The sequence below is a fragment of the Martes martes genome, assembly GCF_963455335.1.
Source record: "Martes martes genome assembly, chromosome: 8".
Classification (NCBI taxonomy): domain Eukaryota; kingdom Metazoa; phylum Chordata; class Mammalia; order Carnivora; family Mustelidae; genus Martes; species Martes martes.
In genome coordinates, this window is record NC_137895.1 from 38,800,456 (window position 1) to 38,819,285 (window position 18,830).

At 33.4% G+C, this 18,830-nt stretch overlaps 1 protein-coding gene across 5 annotated transcripts in view; it reads left to right on the top strand.

Moving 5' to 3' along the window:
* The window catches only part of PPP1R12A (protein phosphatase 1 regulatory subunit 12A), a 144,662-nt gene extending 126,317 nt beyond the window's left edge, over positions 1-18,345 (top strand). For 3 of the 5 annotated variants that reach the window (XM_080810405.1, XM_080810407.1, XM_080810408.1), the window contains 6 exons: positions 4,185-4,201; positions 5,279-5,414; positions 7,313-7,417; positions 11,679-11,726; positions 14,414-14,464; positions 16,991-18,345. In XM_080810405.1, the coding sequence (XP_080666531.1) occupies positions 4,185-4,201; positions 5,279-5,414; positions 7,313-7,417; positions 11,679-11,726; positions 14,414-14,464; positions 16,991-17,077 (444 nt within the window). In that variant the 3' untranslated portion in view covers positions 17,078-18,345. Of the gene's footprint in view, positions 1-4,184; positions 4,202-5,278; positions 5,415-7,312; positions 7,418-11,678; positions 11,727-14,413; positions 14,465-15,346; positions 15,517-16,990 lie in introns of those variants that run through there. The other 2 variants (XM_080810406.1, XM_080810404.1) reach the window with 1 other exon arrangement.
* The last annotated feature ends 485 nt before the right edge of the window (positions 18,346-18,830 follow it).

An 18,830-nucleotide genomic window follows, 5' to 3' on the forward strand; every position in this document is an offset into this window, starting at 1 on the left:
ACTAATGTGGGCTGTATACCATCTCACTTAAACCAGTTGACTGGTACACTGTGAGGAAAAGGAAGAATGGAAGTTAACAAGTCTTTACAGTAAACTAGAAAAGTGCTTCTGGGCATTAGATGTGCCACTCTCTTTTAAAAGCTTGTGGCATCGGGGGTGCCTGGGTGGCTCAGTCAGTTAAGCATATGTCTCCAGCTCAGGTCATGATCCCAGGATGCTGGGATTGAGTCCCTCACGGGGCTTCTTGCTCAGTGAGGAGCCTGCTTCTCTCTCTCTCTTTGCTCCCGCTGCTTGTATGCCTGCTCACTCACCCTTTCTCTCTCTGACAAATAAGTAAATAAAATCTTTAAAATTGGGGGGGGGGGCACCTGGGTGGCTCAGTTGATAAGCATCTGCCTTGGGCTGGTCCTGGGATTGAGCCCCACATTGGGCTCCCTGCTCAGCAGGAAGCCCACTTCTCCCTCTCCTACTCCACCTGCTTATGTTCCCTCTCTCTCTCTGTGTCTCTCTCTATCAAATAAATAAATAAAATCTTTTTTTTTTAAGATTTTATTTATTTATTTGAGAGAGAGACAGTGAGAGAGAGCACGAGAAGTGAGAAGGTCAGAGAGAGAAGCAGACTCCCCATGGAGCTGGGAGCCCAATGCGGGACTCAATCCCGGGACTCCAGGATCCTGACCTGAGCCGAAGACAGTTGTTTAACCAACTGAGCCACTAAGGCGCCCAAATAAATAAAATTTAAAAAAAAAAAAACACACTTGTAGCATCAGCCCCTACTTTTCCTTGTGAAAGTATTAGCAAAATTCTTCTATGCATTTTCTGAAGTAAATAATGTCATCACCTCAGAAGTGTGTTTGATAATAGAACTTCCATTCAGGTTATAGAATCCAAGTTAACCACATTAAAAAATGGCATTGGGTCATGTATTTTTTTGCTTCAAAGATAAGCAAATAGTAAATTTCAAAAAGTTCCTACAAATTCAGAATTACATGTGAAACTCAAGCTGTCTACCTTCAGAATATAAATTAAAAGAAATTAAGATTAAACTTTATCACAGAAAATTGCATTACTTTATAATAACATTCATTGTTATTAGAATAATATATTATTAGAATTATGTGTTACAACATTATTTCTAAAAATAGGACTTCTGTTGCTTTGGCTATTGTGATTTTCTTTCATTAAGTTATTGTATAATAAAACTTTTACCATGCAAAGGATATTAGTAATCAAGAATTTAAGGGGTGCCTGGATGGTGCAGTGGGTTAAGCCTCTGCCATCCGCTCAGGTCATAATCTCAGTGTCCTGGGATCGAGCAATGCATGGGGCTCTCTGCTCTGCCTGCCTCTCTGCCTACTTGTGATCTCTGTCTGTCAAATAAATAAATAAAATCTTTAAAAAAAAAAAAAAGGATCTAAGTATGACACCAAGGCAAGAAAAAGAAAAGATCAACAGTTTTAATTATTTAAACATATAAAACTAGACTATGACAGAAATGGTACCCTTCTGAAAGTGAGACACATTTGCTCAGTTAAAAGTGAATAATCTTGGCATGTATCATACTTAAAAAGTTTAGTATTTGTACTGTGAAAAAACTCTAGGAAAAGAGAGACAGAATACATGAAACTTAAAATTTTACAAAAGAAGAAATATAAATGGCCAATAAGCTTGAAAATGCATTTAATCTTACTAATAACCGAAGACATGACAATTAATATAAAAAAGTAAAATTGGCAAAGACTAGTAATGCTCAGATTTGGTATGATCACTATTGAAATAGTATTTTTATATAAGCTTTTGGAACTGTAACAAATTCATCCTTTACAGAGATTAGTTTAACAGTACAAATCAGAAATTCATACATGGATATGTATACAAAAAAGGTAACAGTGGTTATCTAGAGGGTTGGAGGCAGGGGAGTTATAGAGGAACTTTTTAGGCTGTGGTACTTTTAGATAAGCTTATGGTTCTATAATTAAGTATATTTTTACTTTGAAAAAATAATTTTGAAATACAGGGAGCAAGAACATTGCTATATGAAATAAGGACATAATACTAAATGAAATAGGCTAGTCATGAAATAGACATAATGTATGATCCCACTTACATGAGGTATCTATTCAAACTCTTAGAAAGTAGAATTGTTTCTAGGGGCGGGGGTAGAAGAATATGGGGAGTTGTTCAATGTGTATAAAGTTTGTTTTGCAAGATAAAAATATTCTAGAGCTGTGTTGCACAACAATATGAATATGTTAATGCTATTGAGCTGTACTTCTAAAAGTAGTTTAGATGGTAACTTTTATGTCATGTGTTTTTATTACAGTCTCAAAAATGAAACAAATAACAATGATAGCACCATGATTTTTAAAAACAAAGAAATGGAATTTGTGTGATTTCTGTGACTGCTTGGAGTTTTTTTTGTTTTTTTAATTTAAATCAGTGAACCAGAGTGCAGGTTGTGAGATGAATGGCGATACTTCCATTTGATATGTACACATTTTACTTCATACATGGATATTTTTCTAAATTTGAGTAATATCTCTTGGTTTTTTTGGTTCTGGTTTTTTTTTTAAATTGAGATATAATTGACATACAATATTGTATTAGTTTTAAGTGTTCAACGTAGTGATTCATTATTTGTATATATTGGAAAATGATCACCATAGTAAGTCTAGTTAATATCCATTCCCACACATAGTTACATTTTTCCCCTTGTGATAAGAACTTTCAAAGTCTATTCTCTTAGCAGTATTTGAATTTGAATCTCTTGAAAGCTGAAATTTAACTCAAAATTGTTATTGTCATAAAACTAATGAACAAATCAATGAAATAAAGCATTATTACATCAAAAACGAGGAAGCAAGTACAAAATTAAAATTGGTTTTGCAAAGGAAATTTAAATAGACTAGTAAGGCATTTTTAGTCCAAATTAGATTTTAAATAATCCCAAAGGAACCCAATAATTTTACAGTGCATTCAAAGATAAATGTAATGGAAAAATACAAATACCTAATTCAGAAATTTGACGAACGATTTTTGAATAGTTGCCTTATGGAAAAGTGTAGTTTGAGCAAGAGCTTTTTTTTTTTTTTTTTAAGATTTTATTTATTTGACAGAGAGAGAGATCACAAGTAGGCAGAAAAGCAGGCAGAGGTGGAGGGGGAAGCAGACTCCCCCACCCCAGGACCCTGGGATCATGACCTGAGCTGAAAGCAGAGGCTTAACTCACTGAGCCACCCAGGTGCCCCAAGCAAGAGCTTTAAAAGAAAGAGAAAGAGCTAAACATGACCACCCCCACTCACCCCTCCCAAAAAAAAACCTGCTTTGTCCTGAACTAAGATTCTTTTACTCTAATAATTTCGCCATTTGGATAAGAAGAGTTAGGAAACAGTGATAAAGTATACCATTTGCTTGAGAAAATTAAGTCCTAATTTCCTGTCTCCAATTGCTAAACTTTGACAGAATTTATAGCTGGATTTCTAGAAAGTAAATTTTAAACGTAATTATGTGTATAGTATTGTACATAAAATACCTTAGGTATTCAGTTGTTTGCCTCTCATGTTATTGCCTCAAAAACAGAAAAATGAGGGGCACCTGGGTGGCTCAGTGAGTTAAAGCCTCTGCCTTTGGCTCAGGTCATGATCCCAGGGTCCTGGGATCGAGCCCCGCATCGGGCTCTCTGCTCAGTAGGAAGTCTGCTTCCCTTCCTCTCTCTCTGCCTGCCTCTCTGACTACTTGTGATCTCTGTCTGTCAAATACATGAATGAAATCTTTAAAAAAAACAAAAATGAGAAAAATAGTTGCTTTATGATATCACATAGTAAACTTGACATTTCTTAATATAAATAAACATATTACTTTCTCCTGGGTAGGTAGAAGTAAGAGATATATGTCTTATCCTTTTTTTTCCCTTCCCATTAAAAATACTGTATGGTGGCATTTATAGGAATTCATAAATGATGATCATAAATAGTGAAATGTATTTATATGGTTATTGTGCATGAAAAATATATAGTGACTCTGTTCTAGAACTTCTGAACCATCACATTAAAGTTAAACATATATAATAAATAGATGTTCGTGTAAAAGTGTGAAAATAGTATAAATGTTAAATTTACTTCATCAGTCAAGTTACTGTAATAAGAGTATAAAAATTTAATATACCTCTGTCTTTTTCTTTCTAGACGGATTCCATTTCTAGGTATGTTTTACATTTTTACTGACTTTTTTCTTATTTTTATTCTGTGTTGCTTAAATATTTATTGATTTTGTGAGTTAGAATTACTTGAATAATAAAAATCTATAGATGTTTAGTGACCTAATAACTGTTACCCGCTTTCTTTGTCAAAGCCTTTACTTCTAGTTCAGTAGTCATAATAAGTCACTAAAAAAAATTTTTTTTTCTTAAATCCTTAAAAGAGTGATAACTTTTTAAGTTTTAAGCTAAGTTATGTTAGTATTAACTATGTCATTATTAACAGCAGAGGCTGATGAAACTCACCAGAAATTTATTTGATTAGGTATTCTGCATCTTCTCTCTGATCCCTGCTTTAGATAAAAGAAGAACAAAGAAGACACTAAAAATTGTCAACCAGCTCGAAATTATTCACCTTTTAGAGAACCTCCATAGTGTCCTTAAGTCTAATCTCCATTCCATTTCTCTTGCTCATAATAGTTAACCAAAACCTTGTAAAACCAAGAACAGATTTTTATATATTAATGATTCTATTGAATTGAAATGTAGAGGCGATAGCATTTATCAGGAAAAGGTAACCTGAATTCATAACGAGATAATGAGAAAATTCACATGTGCAAATGAGATATGTTCTTTCTGTTCAGGGCAGATCTATTATCTATCACTTTGAATAGAGGAGTTTATCAAATCTCAGCTGTTACTGATTTTTAAACAATTACATGCCACTTAAAGGAAAAGTGCTACCAATTAAACTATGATACACCATCGGTTTATAAGCCATGTACTAAAAGATTTTAAAATGTAGAAAACGTGTGCAGTTTAAAATTGTTGAAATAATTTATTGTGTGAAACCAGTTCTGACTTTTTACATATAGATGTATTGACTCTTTTCCTCAAATAATATAAATTAATAGTATTATAAATAACTTTCCATTTATTATCACAGATACAGATGATAATAGATGAAAGAGAATGTTATCTACTATTTTGGAATATCAAGTTAAAATATACTAAGATGCATGTTAATGGGAGCTGTAAAAGCCTATAATAATAAAGATTTTGACTTTAACTCATCTTTTAAAGATATGAAACCAGTTCCACATCAGCTGGTGATCGGTATGATTCCTTGCTGGGTCGCTGTGGATCATACAGTTACTTAGAAGAAAGAAAACCTTACAGTAGCAGGCTAGAAAAGGATGACTCCACTGACTTTAAAAAGGTACTTGGATTACTTAATTATTTAACTGTGTAATTAAAAATAATCTTTTGTGTTAGTATATTTATGTTGGATAGTATTCCTGAAAACTCATAATGAAATCAGTATCTTACTTTAATTTTCAGTTTGGGACACTAAATGGTAGAATATGAATAGCTGTTTGTTTTTTTTTAAAGGAAGAAACTTTATATCACATTTAAGTCTCTCAGGCCAGTACTGTGATAATGTGACTGAGCTGAAAAGAGGCATGGGCACAGGGTGGGCAGGGGGGTTGTGTATGCATGTACACTCACACAAGCATGCACACACACTTTTCTTTACCTATTTGTCAATAAAAGGAAGCCAAACAAAGAACAAAGTTTTTCCTAGGATCATACAGTTTTTCCTAGATAACTAAAAAACTTGTGGTACTGTAAGTACTATTATATCTTAACGATGAAAGTAACAATGAAAGAAGTAACTCCTGGAAATTCAACAGTCTAGTATTCTGACTCTCATAATTCCTAATATTATGAGCTTAGAATAAACCTGATGAAGTTTCTTGGGGGAAAAAGAAGGCTTGTGATATGTGTACATGTTCCCCCAAGTAGTTGGCAGCTATTTGAATTGGTTTCTTATAAGCCAAATCAGCAAAAGAAGGAAAGTAGGGGTCAGTTTACATTATGTATAAGGTTGTCATTTATTCAGTAAAGAACTAAACACTGAACTGTCCTAAGTGGTGAGCTTCTACTCATGAGCAGTAGAGTTGGAGATACTGTCCTGCTCTTATGGACATTTTCCATATAATGGGAGAGACCAACACGATCATACAGTCATATTAACAAATGTATAACTTAAAAATTGAAACAATTACCTGAAGTAAAGAATCTGTTTCATAAGAGTGTATAACAAAGGAAAGTGACAGGACCTAAAGATAGAATTCCTAAAGAAGTGAAGCTTCAGAAGTAAATCATAAAAGGACAATTAGTTAACTAGTAAAATGGGAGAAAAACTATTCTAGATGGAATGAAATAGGAAGAAATAGACCTGGTGGTAGAAGGGCACAAGATGCATTGAAGTAATTAAATTTTCAGTGTGGCCAGTAGAGCAGAAGGGATGGTAGTGTGAGGATGCACTCAGATATAAAGCCCAGGACCAAACTCTTCAGTGCTTTACAGGCTATTTTAAGGATATCTTTATACTGAGAACACCGGGAAGCTATTCAGGGGTTTCTAACGTCAGGGTTAATGGAATGGTTGGCCTGTGAAGTTGAAATTATTTTAAAAAGTTAACTCTTAACTTGCTACATATAGGACAAGTTAGAGGGAGGTCAGGAAAATAATTCTAGTATTAAGATAAGAGATGATTTTAACCATCTATACTAGTAGTAGTAGAGTTGGGGGAAAAAGAAGTAGTAGATTCAAATGTTAAGAAAGTATTCAAGAAGTATTTCACTTTCCTTCAAATATTAGTAAAAGCAGTACAGTTACAACAATCAGTACAACTGATGTTCCATGTCAGGGTCAGGAATTCAAGAGAGAATGATAGGCAGAAAAGCTCATGGACCCCAGATGAAGATCACAGTGTCTCCTCAGCTCTAGCTAATGTTGCTCTGCAGTATGTGCTCCCTCTTTATCATATAACTGAATTTTGTTTAATGGAAAGAGAAAAGTTAGATTTGTCAGTGAAGTCTTAAATTTTAAATACTGGAACTAGTGTGTTAATGAGTTTGCATGGAGCAGATACATACATAACCAAAATTTTTTGCCTTGCAACCATAAAGCATCAAAATATTTTCAATGTATCCTTTAATGGCTCATGTGTTACATTCTTTGTTTTAATACTGCAAAGTAATCAGTGGGAAATCTTAAAATATTAAGAGAACAGAAAAATAATTTGTTGTTCTGCCCTAATTTTTGTAGCTTTATGAACAAATTCTAGCTGAAAATGAAAAGCTTAAAGCACAGCTACATGATACAAATATGGAACTGACCGATCTTAAATTACAATTGGAAAAGGCTACCCAGGTTTGTACCTTTTTCTCTATGTTACCCTGAAGAAAATGGTTTTGATTTATTCTGTCTAAAAAATTAGATTGGAATATTCTCAGGTGTTTTTTCAAAACATGAGTTTGGTTACTGATAATACCTTATTAATAAAAAGGAATCAAAATAATACAGTTTACTGATAACTTCACTTACTTCTTTCTAGAATAAATTAAAAATACAGAAATAAAACCTTGTAATGGAAAGTTAAAATATTTTTAAGCCAAAAATACCTATGTTGTGATACATAAAGGGCTTAAATGCTTATTTCTAGCATACCAAATGTAGTGAGGTATTAAAAGTATCTATGCAGAATCTTCTTAAAGCCATTAAAAAATTTTATAATCATTTTTATTCATTATAAATATTTCCTGTTTGTTCCCAAAATTAATTTGGCTGGGAGAAAATAGTCATTAATTCTTTTTACTTACCTTCTTTGCAGCAGCCTACAGGACACCATTTTAGACAAGAAAATTGGGATAGACAAAATTCGCAACCATACACCTATGATATAGGCTATGTATGATCTAGAAATTTTTTCCCAAGCTTTTTCCATGGAATGTGGGAGACAGTAATTGTGGGAGATAGTAGTAGGCACATTCCTTCTTCATTCTCCACCTATCCCCCTTCAAAGAAGTAGTTTTGTGACCCAACTATTTCATGGGAAATACTATGCTAGATCTTAGGGGTTTCAGAGGTTGCTATTCATGAGTTAAAAGGCACCAAGCAGTCCTATAATTTTTAAGAAAACAAACTTGTTTAATTTTAACATGAGACTTCGTAGTATAAACATATTTCTGCAGTTCAGCTTTTGGAATCCAGTTTTAAATCACTCATCTAGAAATGACATCTTTGGTTCTATAAATGAGACTGTATACATTCTTCGGGCATTCTTTTACATTCATCTTTTTTATAATTTTTTATAAAATTATAAAATTAACTCTCTATGTTGAACTTACACTGGTTACCAGGTCCCCTTTTTATTGTTAACCACTATTGCATTGTAAAGCAGTTGTCTATGCACAATGGAGCCTTTGCTAAAATTCCAGGAGTTAAGCTAACCTTATGAGGTTAAGAAGGCTCTACAGATTCCATCAGTTGATGCGAGTTTACTATAAAGATACACAGAGAATTAAGTCAGAACAAGAACATGTTTCATGGTGAGGTGTCGTAAAAACTTGGAATGTCATTCAAGTTACAACTTGCTGGGGTAACTCAGACTTCCTGGTAAACTGGAAAATCATCATTCTTTGGGTTGCATTAGTAGCTTCGTGAGCCTCCTCACACAAAAATATCATAACTAGTTTTCTGAAAATAGTTCTAGCTCCAGAGATCTGATCATAATGTTTTCTAAATAAAAATGTCCACTGCTTCATACTGCTGTGTCCTGTCAATACGGTGAGTCAGCTAATCTGTGTTTTTACTGCTTACTACCTTCTCTGTTTCTCTGCTCCTCACCCTACCCTGTTGTCATTTAATTCTTCCTGTCTCTCATTCGAAGTCTACAACAGAGGGGATCTGAAAGAATTAGCCAGTTATTATCAGCATGGATCAGTCCTGTTAGTGACCATTTCATAGGACACTGGACAACCTAGAGCAAGTTGCCTTTGGGTCATGTACCAATTTCTGATCCTATGGATTGTGGCCAGGAAAACAAATTACTATTAACAGACTTAGTAAACCTTCTGAGTACCATGCCCAGTATACTGAATGAATCAGGGTAATTCAGAGTATAAAATGTCGGTAAATATTCAGAGTTAATATCTTAGTTGGAAAAACTATGTAAAATTTTAAAACTGTGTTTTTAAAATTTAAGGGTACATGTAAAAGCAAAACTGATAAACTTTTTGTTCAGTCTTCCAGTATTTATCTTGAGCATCTAAGTCTACTATAAATCATTCCACCTGATTTTTATTTTCTTTTTGGGGCATTACTTCCATAACTATTCATGGTTATACATAATGGTAGCAGTTTGACAGTTGCATGGAGTTTTTTCCAAGGGAATTATCATCTTATTAATAGTGTGTTTGGTAATACTTGGCCACGGGACTCTAAAATCCTTGAATACTCTTCATCCAGCCACCCTCCTTCCTGTAGTCTCCAGTGGAGGGAAATAGACTGTTTACCAGGAACCAGTTTGATGAATAATACTTTGTCAAATGTCAATTCACTAGATTCACTAATTATTATTTTAACAGCTTTAACTAGAATTATTAACCAGAAATACTAACTAAAGTTGATTTTTTTAACCTTACAAATTATCAGATGAATCATAAAATAGCTAAAATATTCCTTTATGAAGAAAAAAATCCTCAAAAAAATGCTAATTTTCCATCTAGAATTCTGTTGACTTATATGTAATGGCAGTTTTGAGCTATTTTTTAATTCTTCTGGGTGCTTTTGAATGTCATTTTTAAATTTTTCGGTCTTTTTTTTTTTTTTCCAAATAATTTCTGCACCCAGCATGGGGCTCAAACTCACGATCCTTCGATCAAGAGGCCCATGCTGTTATGATGGAGCTATCCAGACACCCCTGCATTTTTCAGTCTTTAAAGCACTTTTAGGATTCATTTGCAGAACCTCAAGGGGCATATTAGCCCTTGTTTTGTATTTTTGGCAGTTAAATATAAATATAAATTTTAAAACATCAAAAAGAAATCAGAATTAGCTGAAAAGTCTTATCATACTTAATTCTGAATTTGATTTCTAACAACAAGTAATTAAAATACATCGATTTTTATTTTTCCAGAAAGAGTAAGCACAAAAGCATAAAACAACAGAGAAAAGGAAGGACCCCTGGCCATGATTAGATCTTTAAACTTTATATATCATAACCATAAAAAAGAAGTTATGAAAAGATTAAAAAGTAACTTGGTAACTGGCCTTGGTCAGACTAAAGTATGAATGCTGAGGTGGTTGACAGAATAGAAAATTACATAAACATTTAGGGCGCCTGACTGGCTCAGTCAGTAGAGCACAACTGTTGTTCTTGGGGTTGTAGGTTGAGCCCCAGGTTGGGTGTAGAGATTACTTAAAAATAAAATTTAAAAAGAAAAATGTATACTTTAATTAATGATGAAATATATTTTTAAGTAGATTTTGTGGTTAATAGTCACAAAAAAGCATTTTTGTTAAAGTTGTCAATTGGTAAAATTGATTATTCAGCAAATTCACTTTTGGGAAATGAGTCATTTGATGGTTTTTATAGGAAACTGACCAGGCATCCCAAGGGGGATATATGTACAAAAGTCGGTGTAAGAACTAGGATACCACTTGTTTTTTGTTTTTGTTTTTAAGATTTTATTTATTTATTTGAGAGAGAGAGAGAGTGTATAAGTGGGAGGAAGAGCAGGGAGAAAAGCAGACTCCCTGCTGAGTAAGGAGCCCCATATGGGGCTCAATCCCAGGACCCTGAGATCATGACCTGAGCCGAAGTTAGACATTTTAACCACCTGAGCCACCCAGGTGCCCCTAGGATACCACTTCTTTTTAACTGGCCCTTCACTCAGAATCCACATGCAGAGCCTTCAGGTAGTGCTTTAACATGTGGTTTAAAATTCCAAGAGTCCTTTTCTAGCTCCCAAATCTCAGGATTTTGTCAACTTTGAGTTGATAGCATAGTACAGGAAGCAGGAAAAATGAGAGCCCTAAACTCACCAGAAGAAGAAAAGCTATATAGCTAGGATTTCTTATAAGTGACAAGGGGGTGTAAACTTTCTTACCAATTTTGGAGGATGGATGATTGGAAAAGAAAACTCTAGATAGAGAGGGAGGAATACGAAGCTGTGAGAGACAACAGAATTTAGGCCAGTTTACTGGCTTGGCTCCATGGATGCTCACTTATCCCAGTCCCAGCTCCCTTTCAGTCAAGATCCTAGAATCTGACCATTCAGATTAGCCAACCTCCTAGTGATGTGCAAGAGAGACCTTGAGCATTGGAGAGGAAACTCTAGGATGTTTTTTATTTTGTTCCAAGTACTCATCCTTCCTTAGCCCCTACTATACTGTGCACAGACCTGAGGAAAAGTCACGGGTAGACCATGAGAGCTGTGGAGACCATTCTATTTCTAAGCATTCCTTTAACTCTTTCTTGTTTCAATACAAAATTATTTTCTCTTTTCTTTACCTGAATGTTGTGATTTATTTGAATACCACTAGAGGAGACACTGTGGGCCTCCTTCAACTTCACCCACCCTTCCTTTATTGCACTTATATCCCTTTTATATTTCTTACTTTGTTACAGAGACAAGAAAGGTTTGCTGATAGGTCACTATTAGAAATGGAAAAAAGGGTAAGTACCCATTTTATTGAATAGTCATTTTCCCCCTTTATTGTTTTACATAAGCAATAGTAGGGCTTTTTGTTTTCTTTTAGTTTTATTTTTGTGAATGGTAGTTTTTGTTAGTGTAGATTAATACTAATTTAATTAGGAATGTTTTCTGGCTTAGCTTCTTTATACAGTTCTGTGAGATCTCTCTGGGTGTGAAATTACCTTACCTCTCTAAGTATTAAGACTTAATTTACCATGTTATTCTTTTAACAGAGTAAAAAATGATCTTTGCCTTGATTCTGGAAGTGTAGACATTATGATAGTGAATCTGATGTTTTTGAAATGCCTTTTATCTCTCTTTGTTTTTCTGTGGTGGTATACTTAAAACATTTTGATCATGCATACATTTAGTTTAATTCTTTGGAAAATTTAAATCCATTCTTAAAGTTTGTAAAGATTCTACGGACATCAAATTCCCAAATTTCTTTTAAGGTTAATGATATTTTATTTAATTTTGAATTTAAATATTTAACTGAAATAGCATATTTTAAACAAAAAATTACTAGAAAAACCTTTTGCCCTTTTTTATGTCTTTCTGTAATTTTTTATTTGACAGTGATATATTTACCTGTATTTCTCAATTTATTATAGTTACTACTCAGAGGTCTGGCAGTGGCCATAGGAAGAACTCTACCAGTTTAGTCTGAGCAGTTGATAATGTATAAATGATCAAAAGTTAAAGGAAAAAAAAAAAGTTAAAGGAAGAGAATATCTGTTAGTCCAGGTGACTAATGGCTAGACCTATAGGGTTTCAGCTGGACAGGAAAGTACATCCTGGGTAGCTAGGACAAAGAATAAATAATCAGGAGCGGTTGATAAAACATCCTCCTTCATTCTGTTGTAAAAATAGCCAATTTACCCTTTGAGCAAAAAATAAAGAGAGAAATGATGTCTGTCCTTTTTTTTTTTTTTTTTTTTTTTTTGACAGAAATCACAAGTAGGCAGAGAGGCAGGCAGAGAGAGAGGGAGAAAGTAAATTCCCTGCTGAGCAGAGAGCCCAATGCGGGGCTCAATCCCAGGACCCTGAGATCATGACCTGAGCCAAAGGCAGAGGCTTGAACCCACTGAGCCACCCAGGCGCCCCTATCTGTCCTTTTTTATCTAGGCTTGTGCACACATGGTATACATGTTCATACTCTGACAGTCTCACCTGACCTTTGTCTGCCTGTCAAATGCAAATAAATTACAAAGTAGCTAGTTTACTTTCAACTTAACAGACATTAATAATCAGAGTATTAATAATAACTGCTAATCACATTTATTCAGCACCCTGATGTTCCAGGCAAGTACCGGGCTAAGCACTTCACATGTATTTTCTCTTAACCGTATTTTTTTATGTTAATAAGTTTGTGAAACAGAAGAAATTGCCTACAACTTTATAGCTGCCGATTTGGCAGCAAGACAGTTTGGTATAGTGTTCTTGTCTTGCTTTACCAGAATAGTTAAAATCTTGAAGGTGCCTAATAAAATTGAGGATGATGAGGCAGAAGGAAATACACTATTTATAAGATTTCACCAAGTTATGAGGATCAAATATGATGGTGTATATCCTACTGTTTTTGGGAAGTGCAGTGGTTTTTAGGAATAGTCACGGCTATATTATTAACTAGGAGGAAGTTCTTTTTCATAGAAGATAACATTTTTTCTATATAGTAGTGTTTAAACCAGCTATTACTATAATAACGTACTTTAAAAGACTATTGAGTAGGATTCCATCTACTTTTTACATCACATAATCTAAAAACATTAACATTTATAGTAAATGTACTGCTTTACTAAATATCAACATTAATTATTAATCTGGGAAAGAACGTCTTGGAAATTCATAGTGATTAAACTAAATTTAAATGGTTTGTATCTGAAAGGTGACCGGCAAGAGTCAGTATCTTCTGGGCGGTATGACCTAACAACCAAAGTTTTGTAGCACATTAATTACCGCTGCTTGCTTTTTGCGTAACACCCTAGAATGCTTATTATTTAGGGGAGAGTAAAACCGTACACTGCAGTAATGTATGTTGCTTTTGCCTGTCACTCTTTGAAAGGAGGTACTTTACAATAAGTCCTCAGATGCTTCTTCATCAGATTCACTGCGTTAATGCTGCACACAGTATCAACCCAGATACAGAGCTATAAAGTCAATTGGATAAATAATGGCAAGGAAACATTGTAGGTGGAGGAGATGAACCTTCTCTTAGATCCTTTTGAAATTTTAAGCTACACATATTTTAGGCATGTTTGCTGCTTGCGTTTCTGCTTCTGTCACTGTAGAATAATTGCATCTATGTGTGTTTTTTTTCTGTTCTCTGTGATCTTGAATCTTGAATATTGAATTCAATATTCTTGAATATTGGTTTATTCCTAAGTTTTAATGTAAACTAAAAAAAATAGTTTGAACATGTTATGTAGCATCTTACTAGAAAGTCAAAGCTTTGAAGAAAGAGCTTATAGAAGTTAATAAAAATAATAATCTTCATTTTTACTTCTCTCAAAATTTGGAAAGCTCTTTACACATCACTGGCATCACATCTTTTTCCACACTGCTCCTGATTTGATTTTTGACTCTATGAAGTGCCACTCTTTCACAATTTAGAAGAAAATTAAGAATATAATAATTACGTGATTAATATTGGTACCTTAAATTGATCTAGGAACGAAGAGCTCTAGAAAGAAGAATATCTGAAATGGAAGAAGAGCTCAAAGTAAGTAAACCATGCTACTACTTATAAGAGATAGTGCTGTTTATCAACTCAAGTGTTACAGTAGTCTTTATAGATATTATGATTCCGTTAATTGTTCTCAATACTGATTCTGTAATTTGTGAATTATTGATATCTTGTGCTTCTCTTCTTCCTAAATCCAGGTTTTATGTGAGCTAGGAGAACATTTGTAATTCAGATCATTTTGCTAATCAGTTTTATGGCTCTTTTGATGTTTAGGTATAGAAGAAGTTAGACAGTAATGACTGTAAGATTCAGGATTTATTATTAATTATTCACATTTCACATACTCTGTTTCTTGGAGAGCAAATAGTGGAGGGGTTATCAATCAAAAATATTTTTCTTTGAAAATAAAGGGCATTACAGTAGTGGATGAGCAGAGCTATGTTTTATTGAACTGTGAATTACCTGTGGAAGTAGCTGTTTGTTTTGAATGTTGGAAGGAACCCTCTTTTCAGGGGGGAAAAATAGCATAGTTAACTGATTACCTTTTATTGTATTATCTTGCATAAAATATCTTTATCACATTATGAATTAATAAACTGATACATAGGAAAATGTGACCATAGAATTAGAGTTTAAAGATTTAATTATTGTTACTGAATTTGGTTCCTTATTAAAACATTATTATTGAATGGTTTTGGAGACAAAGTTTTTGGAAATTTTTATGTATTTTGTTTGCTATGGAATTTTAGGACTACACTATTTACCTTTGCAAATCTCATGGAATGAATATCCTTACAATCAAGACTCTTAATTTTTTTCTTCTTATGTTCAGTATCTGTGATTCTTTGTGTTTTTATTGTACTCTTTTCCATTTTCTTATCTTTTTATTTTCTATTTCTTATGTTCTAATTCCTGCAGAACCTGCATCAAATAAAGCAAATTCAAACTCTGAGAGAGTTAAATGAGCGACTGCTGACTGAGAATAGGGCATTGACAAGAGTGGTAGCCAAGCGCTCAGGGTTCTGTAGGCATCTGCAGTCTGTGAACCTATAATTTATAGTTTCATCATTTCTTCTTGGTAGAGCCAGGCAGGTGTTTTTGTATTAGTAAGCGTGTCTTAAGCTCACTTTTACAAATTAATGCCATTGTGTCTGAAGCTTATCATATAACTGTTAATTATGCATGGCTTCTCAGAATGTTAGAAAGTGTCACTAATGATATATTCCAACTGATAAACTATAATAAATTTAGGAAATAATGTAGGGATTTAAAGACTTGTCTGCACTTTTGCAAGGCTTGTGCACATTTTTGGCTCTACAGATATTTTAGGAATTAAATATTTAAATATAACTTTAAAATTCTTTATTAGAAAGAAAATGGAACATAAGCAGTATAACATATTTGACATATAATTAATACATTGAAGCTTTAAGCATGCTTTTACCTATTTTTCAAAATAATACCATTTTCAATCAGAACCACTTTAGTTAATATTCACTCAGTTCTTTATTACAGAGGTATCCTAATACATAAGCTTACTGTATTTTATACCCATATATTGTGAACACAAGAATTGGTTGGTTCCACATAAAGTTAAACTCTTCATAAAGATTTTGCTTAATGTAATTTTGCCAAGTAGAAGTTATACTTTTATCTAATTTTACAACCAAGTACATTTTGATAACTGAGGAAGATATTGGAAAGATATTTTAAGTACCTTGGAAAGTATGTTTTAATGCCCAAAATATAAACTGTTCCACTTCCTAGCAAATCTGGCAGATCACATATGATTTAATTCATTCTTAGTGGAAAATCCAGTTTACTGATAACATTTCTACCCCCTCCTTCAGTTTGACTGTAAAACAGAAAATAGATTTGCTTTGAGGATGTGAAGATGTGTTTTTTTGTTCCAAATACTGGTGGTTTTTTCAATGCTTAGATATTTTCATAAATACAGACTGACTACTTTGGCTTATACTCTCCTAATAATAGTAGTAATTATTATAATTTAATGAGCATCTGTCTTAGATCACACATTGTACTACCTGCTTAAACTTGGTATTACAGGTGAATCCTTTAAGGAATTTTAATAATTTAGAACAAGTCTAACTTCCTCAGAACTTTGCTAAATAGGCTGGTTTCCTTGTGGAATAGTAGTAAGTACTATGGATTGAGATCTGATGTAAATAAAGTAAAAGGCCTTGGTTTAGGTGCTGACAGGAAGTCTTAGAGGAACTCCCTTTGAGAGCCCATCCTAACAAAAACAGGCTTCATTTTCTTGGCTGCTCTAATACGGTGTGCTTGTGAGTCATAATAGCAAGTGATTTAGTACATTCCAGTTGTTAACTTTGGGAGAATAAACTTTTAATTCCATCATTTATTAAACTAATTAGCTTCACAAATCAAGTTTTTTTTTCTTTCATATACGTTCTAGCCACTAGAAATTTATATAACTGACAAAGCTTGTTCATGTGTCTTGTGGTGAAAACATAAAATTTATTAAGAATAACATTGTATCTTCTTACTGAAGTAAAACTTTTTCTTTTATTTTTCTTCTCACAGATGTTACCAGACCTAAAAGCAGACAACCAGAGGCTAAAGGATGAAAATGGGGCCTTGATTAGAGTTATAAGCAAACTTTCCAAATAAAAAGCAGCAAATAATGGAATTGCACATATTAGCAACCCAGTGGACCATAACTGACAGTCACTGGAAGCCTGGGAAGAATCCTTGGAGACTGTCGTTTTGGGATATCCTGCCAAATGCCCTCTTATCTAGGAATTTTGTTTAATTTTCTGTTTTGGTTTTTTTTTTTTTTCTTGTGTCAAGACCATTGTTTCATGTTAATGCAGCTGCTGAGAAAATTTTTTTTTTAATGACTGAGAAAACTTGTTTACAGCTCCAGCATATAAGGAAAGTGTTCAAGGCCAGATATGCCTCAGATATTTAACCAGTAAGCCTTAGTTGTACATAAATACTTTTGTGTCAACAAAAACTTTCAGCTCTCACAGAAGACAGTTATTCAACATTTTTTGATGTGCCACAGTTTCCAGTTTTTTGATATTTAATTTTTTGCTTTACATCTGAGTTTGGGTTTGTATTTTTTTCCTTCTAACTCTTCATGTGGCAGACTCTTCTATGTTTTCACAGCATTCTCATTTACAGAAAAGAACACTCATTCTTCGGATACCATTGTTGTGTATTAGGATCATGCTGTTTTGTCTTCCACCTGAAACTGAACTGCTTGGTGGAACATTTGCTTTCACTGTTTGTGCAATATGCATTTATTTCTTATATGAATGCTTTAAAGTCAATTGAGATTAGATTCTTTTAAGTCCTGTTTTCTGCCTTCATTGGTCACTTCTTTGTTTCTGTTTTTTATTATTGTAGTATAAGATGTTAGATTCTGTAATCTTCACATTCATTTTAGCAGGTACTGAGTAATGCTGTATATATAAATAAGTGTATTGTTTTGATTTTTAGACCACCACATGGCATGCTTGAGAATTTCCTTATTTCAAATGTCTGTTAATGCAAAGTAGGCTACTCCATAATAGTGTTAAAACAAAATTTGCTAACAATGTGATATAAAGACTTTAAAAGTAGCACATTATATGGAGCCCTATCTTTACAAAAGTTTTCTACTGTAAAGTGCTTTTACTTTTATTTCCAGTTTTCATTTGATAGTATTCAACCACAATTAAAGTTGCATAAGATAATTGCTTCACATTTCACATACCTATATTTATCTGAGTGCTGTCTAAAACTGTTGTGCTAGCCAAAGTAATGCTATGAAATCATTTGCAGACTTAACCCATGAGTTAATGTTAAATGCACTGTTTTTGCCATGTGAAGAGGCATTGACTTTGATACCACCATCATGTTCAGACCATTTTATACATTTCAGTGGCCTTTTTAAAAAAAAAAAAAAAAAGAAAGAAAGAAAGAAAAAGAAAAAAAAAGCAGAACCAAGTACATAGTGAAGATGGCTTTTATTTGGACAAATAGCTTTTATATTTTCATCAAACCATGCAAAAAACTATTACATCTTTCTGGCACATAACTGTCTCCTTAACCACTGAACAGTTCAGCCATTTGAATAAATTGTACATCATAAAGCTTATAGTAGCTAATTGTATTATGGATTGTATTGTATACTATATTAAATGTGAATTTGTACCCCTTCATTTTAAAAGGTCATTGTGTTCTACTGCCTATTTTAGATTACTTTGGGGCTGGGATAGGGTGTTTTGGTAAGCAGGATTTTAAGTCCTCTTTCTCTTGATTGGTTTTATGAAGATATAAGGTTATGCTCTTACTACCAAGCTCAGGATTCTTGATTTTTAAAGGTACAAGGATAGTTATGGGAATTTTATTTTTGGTTATATTTGAACTGTATGAA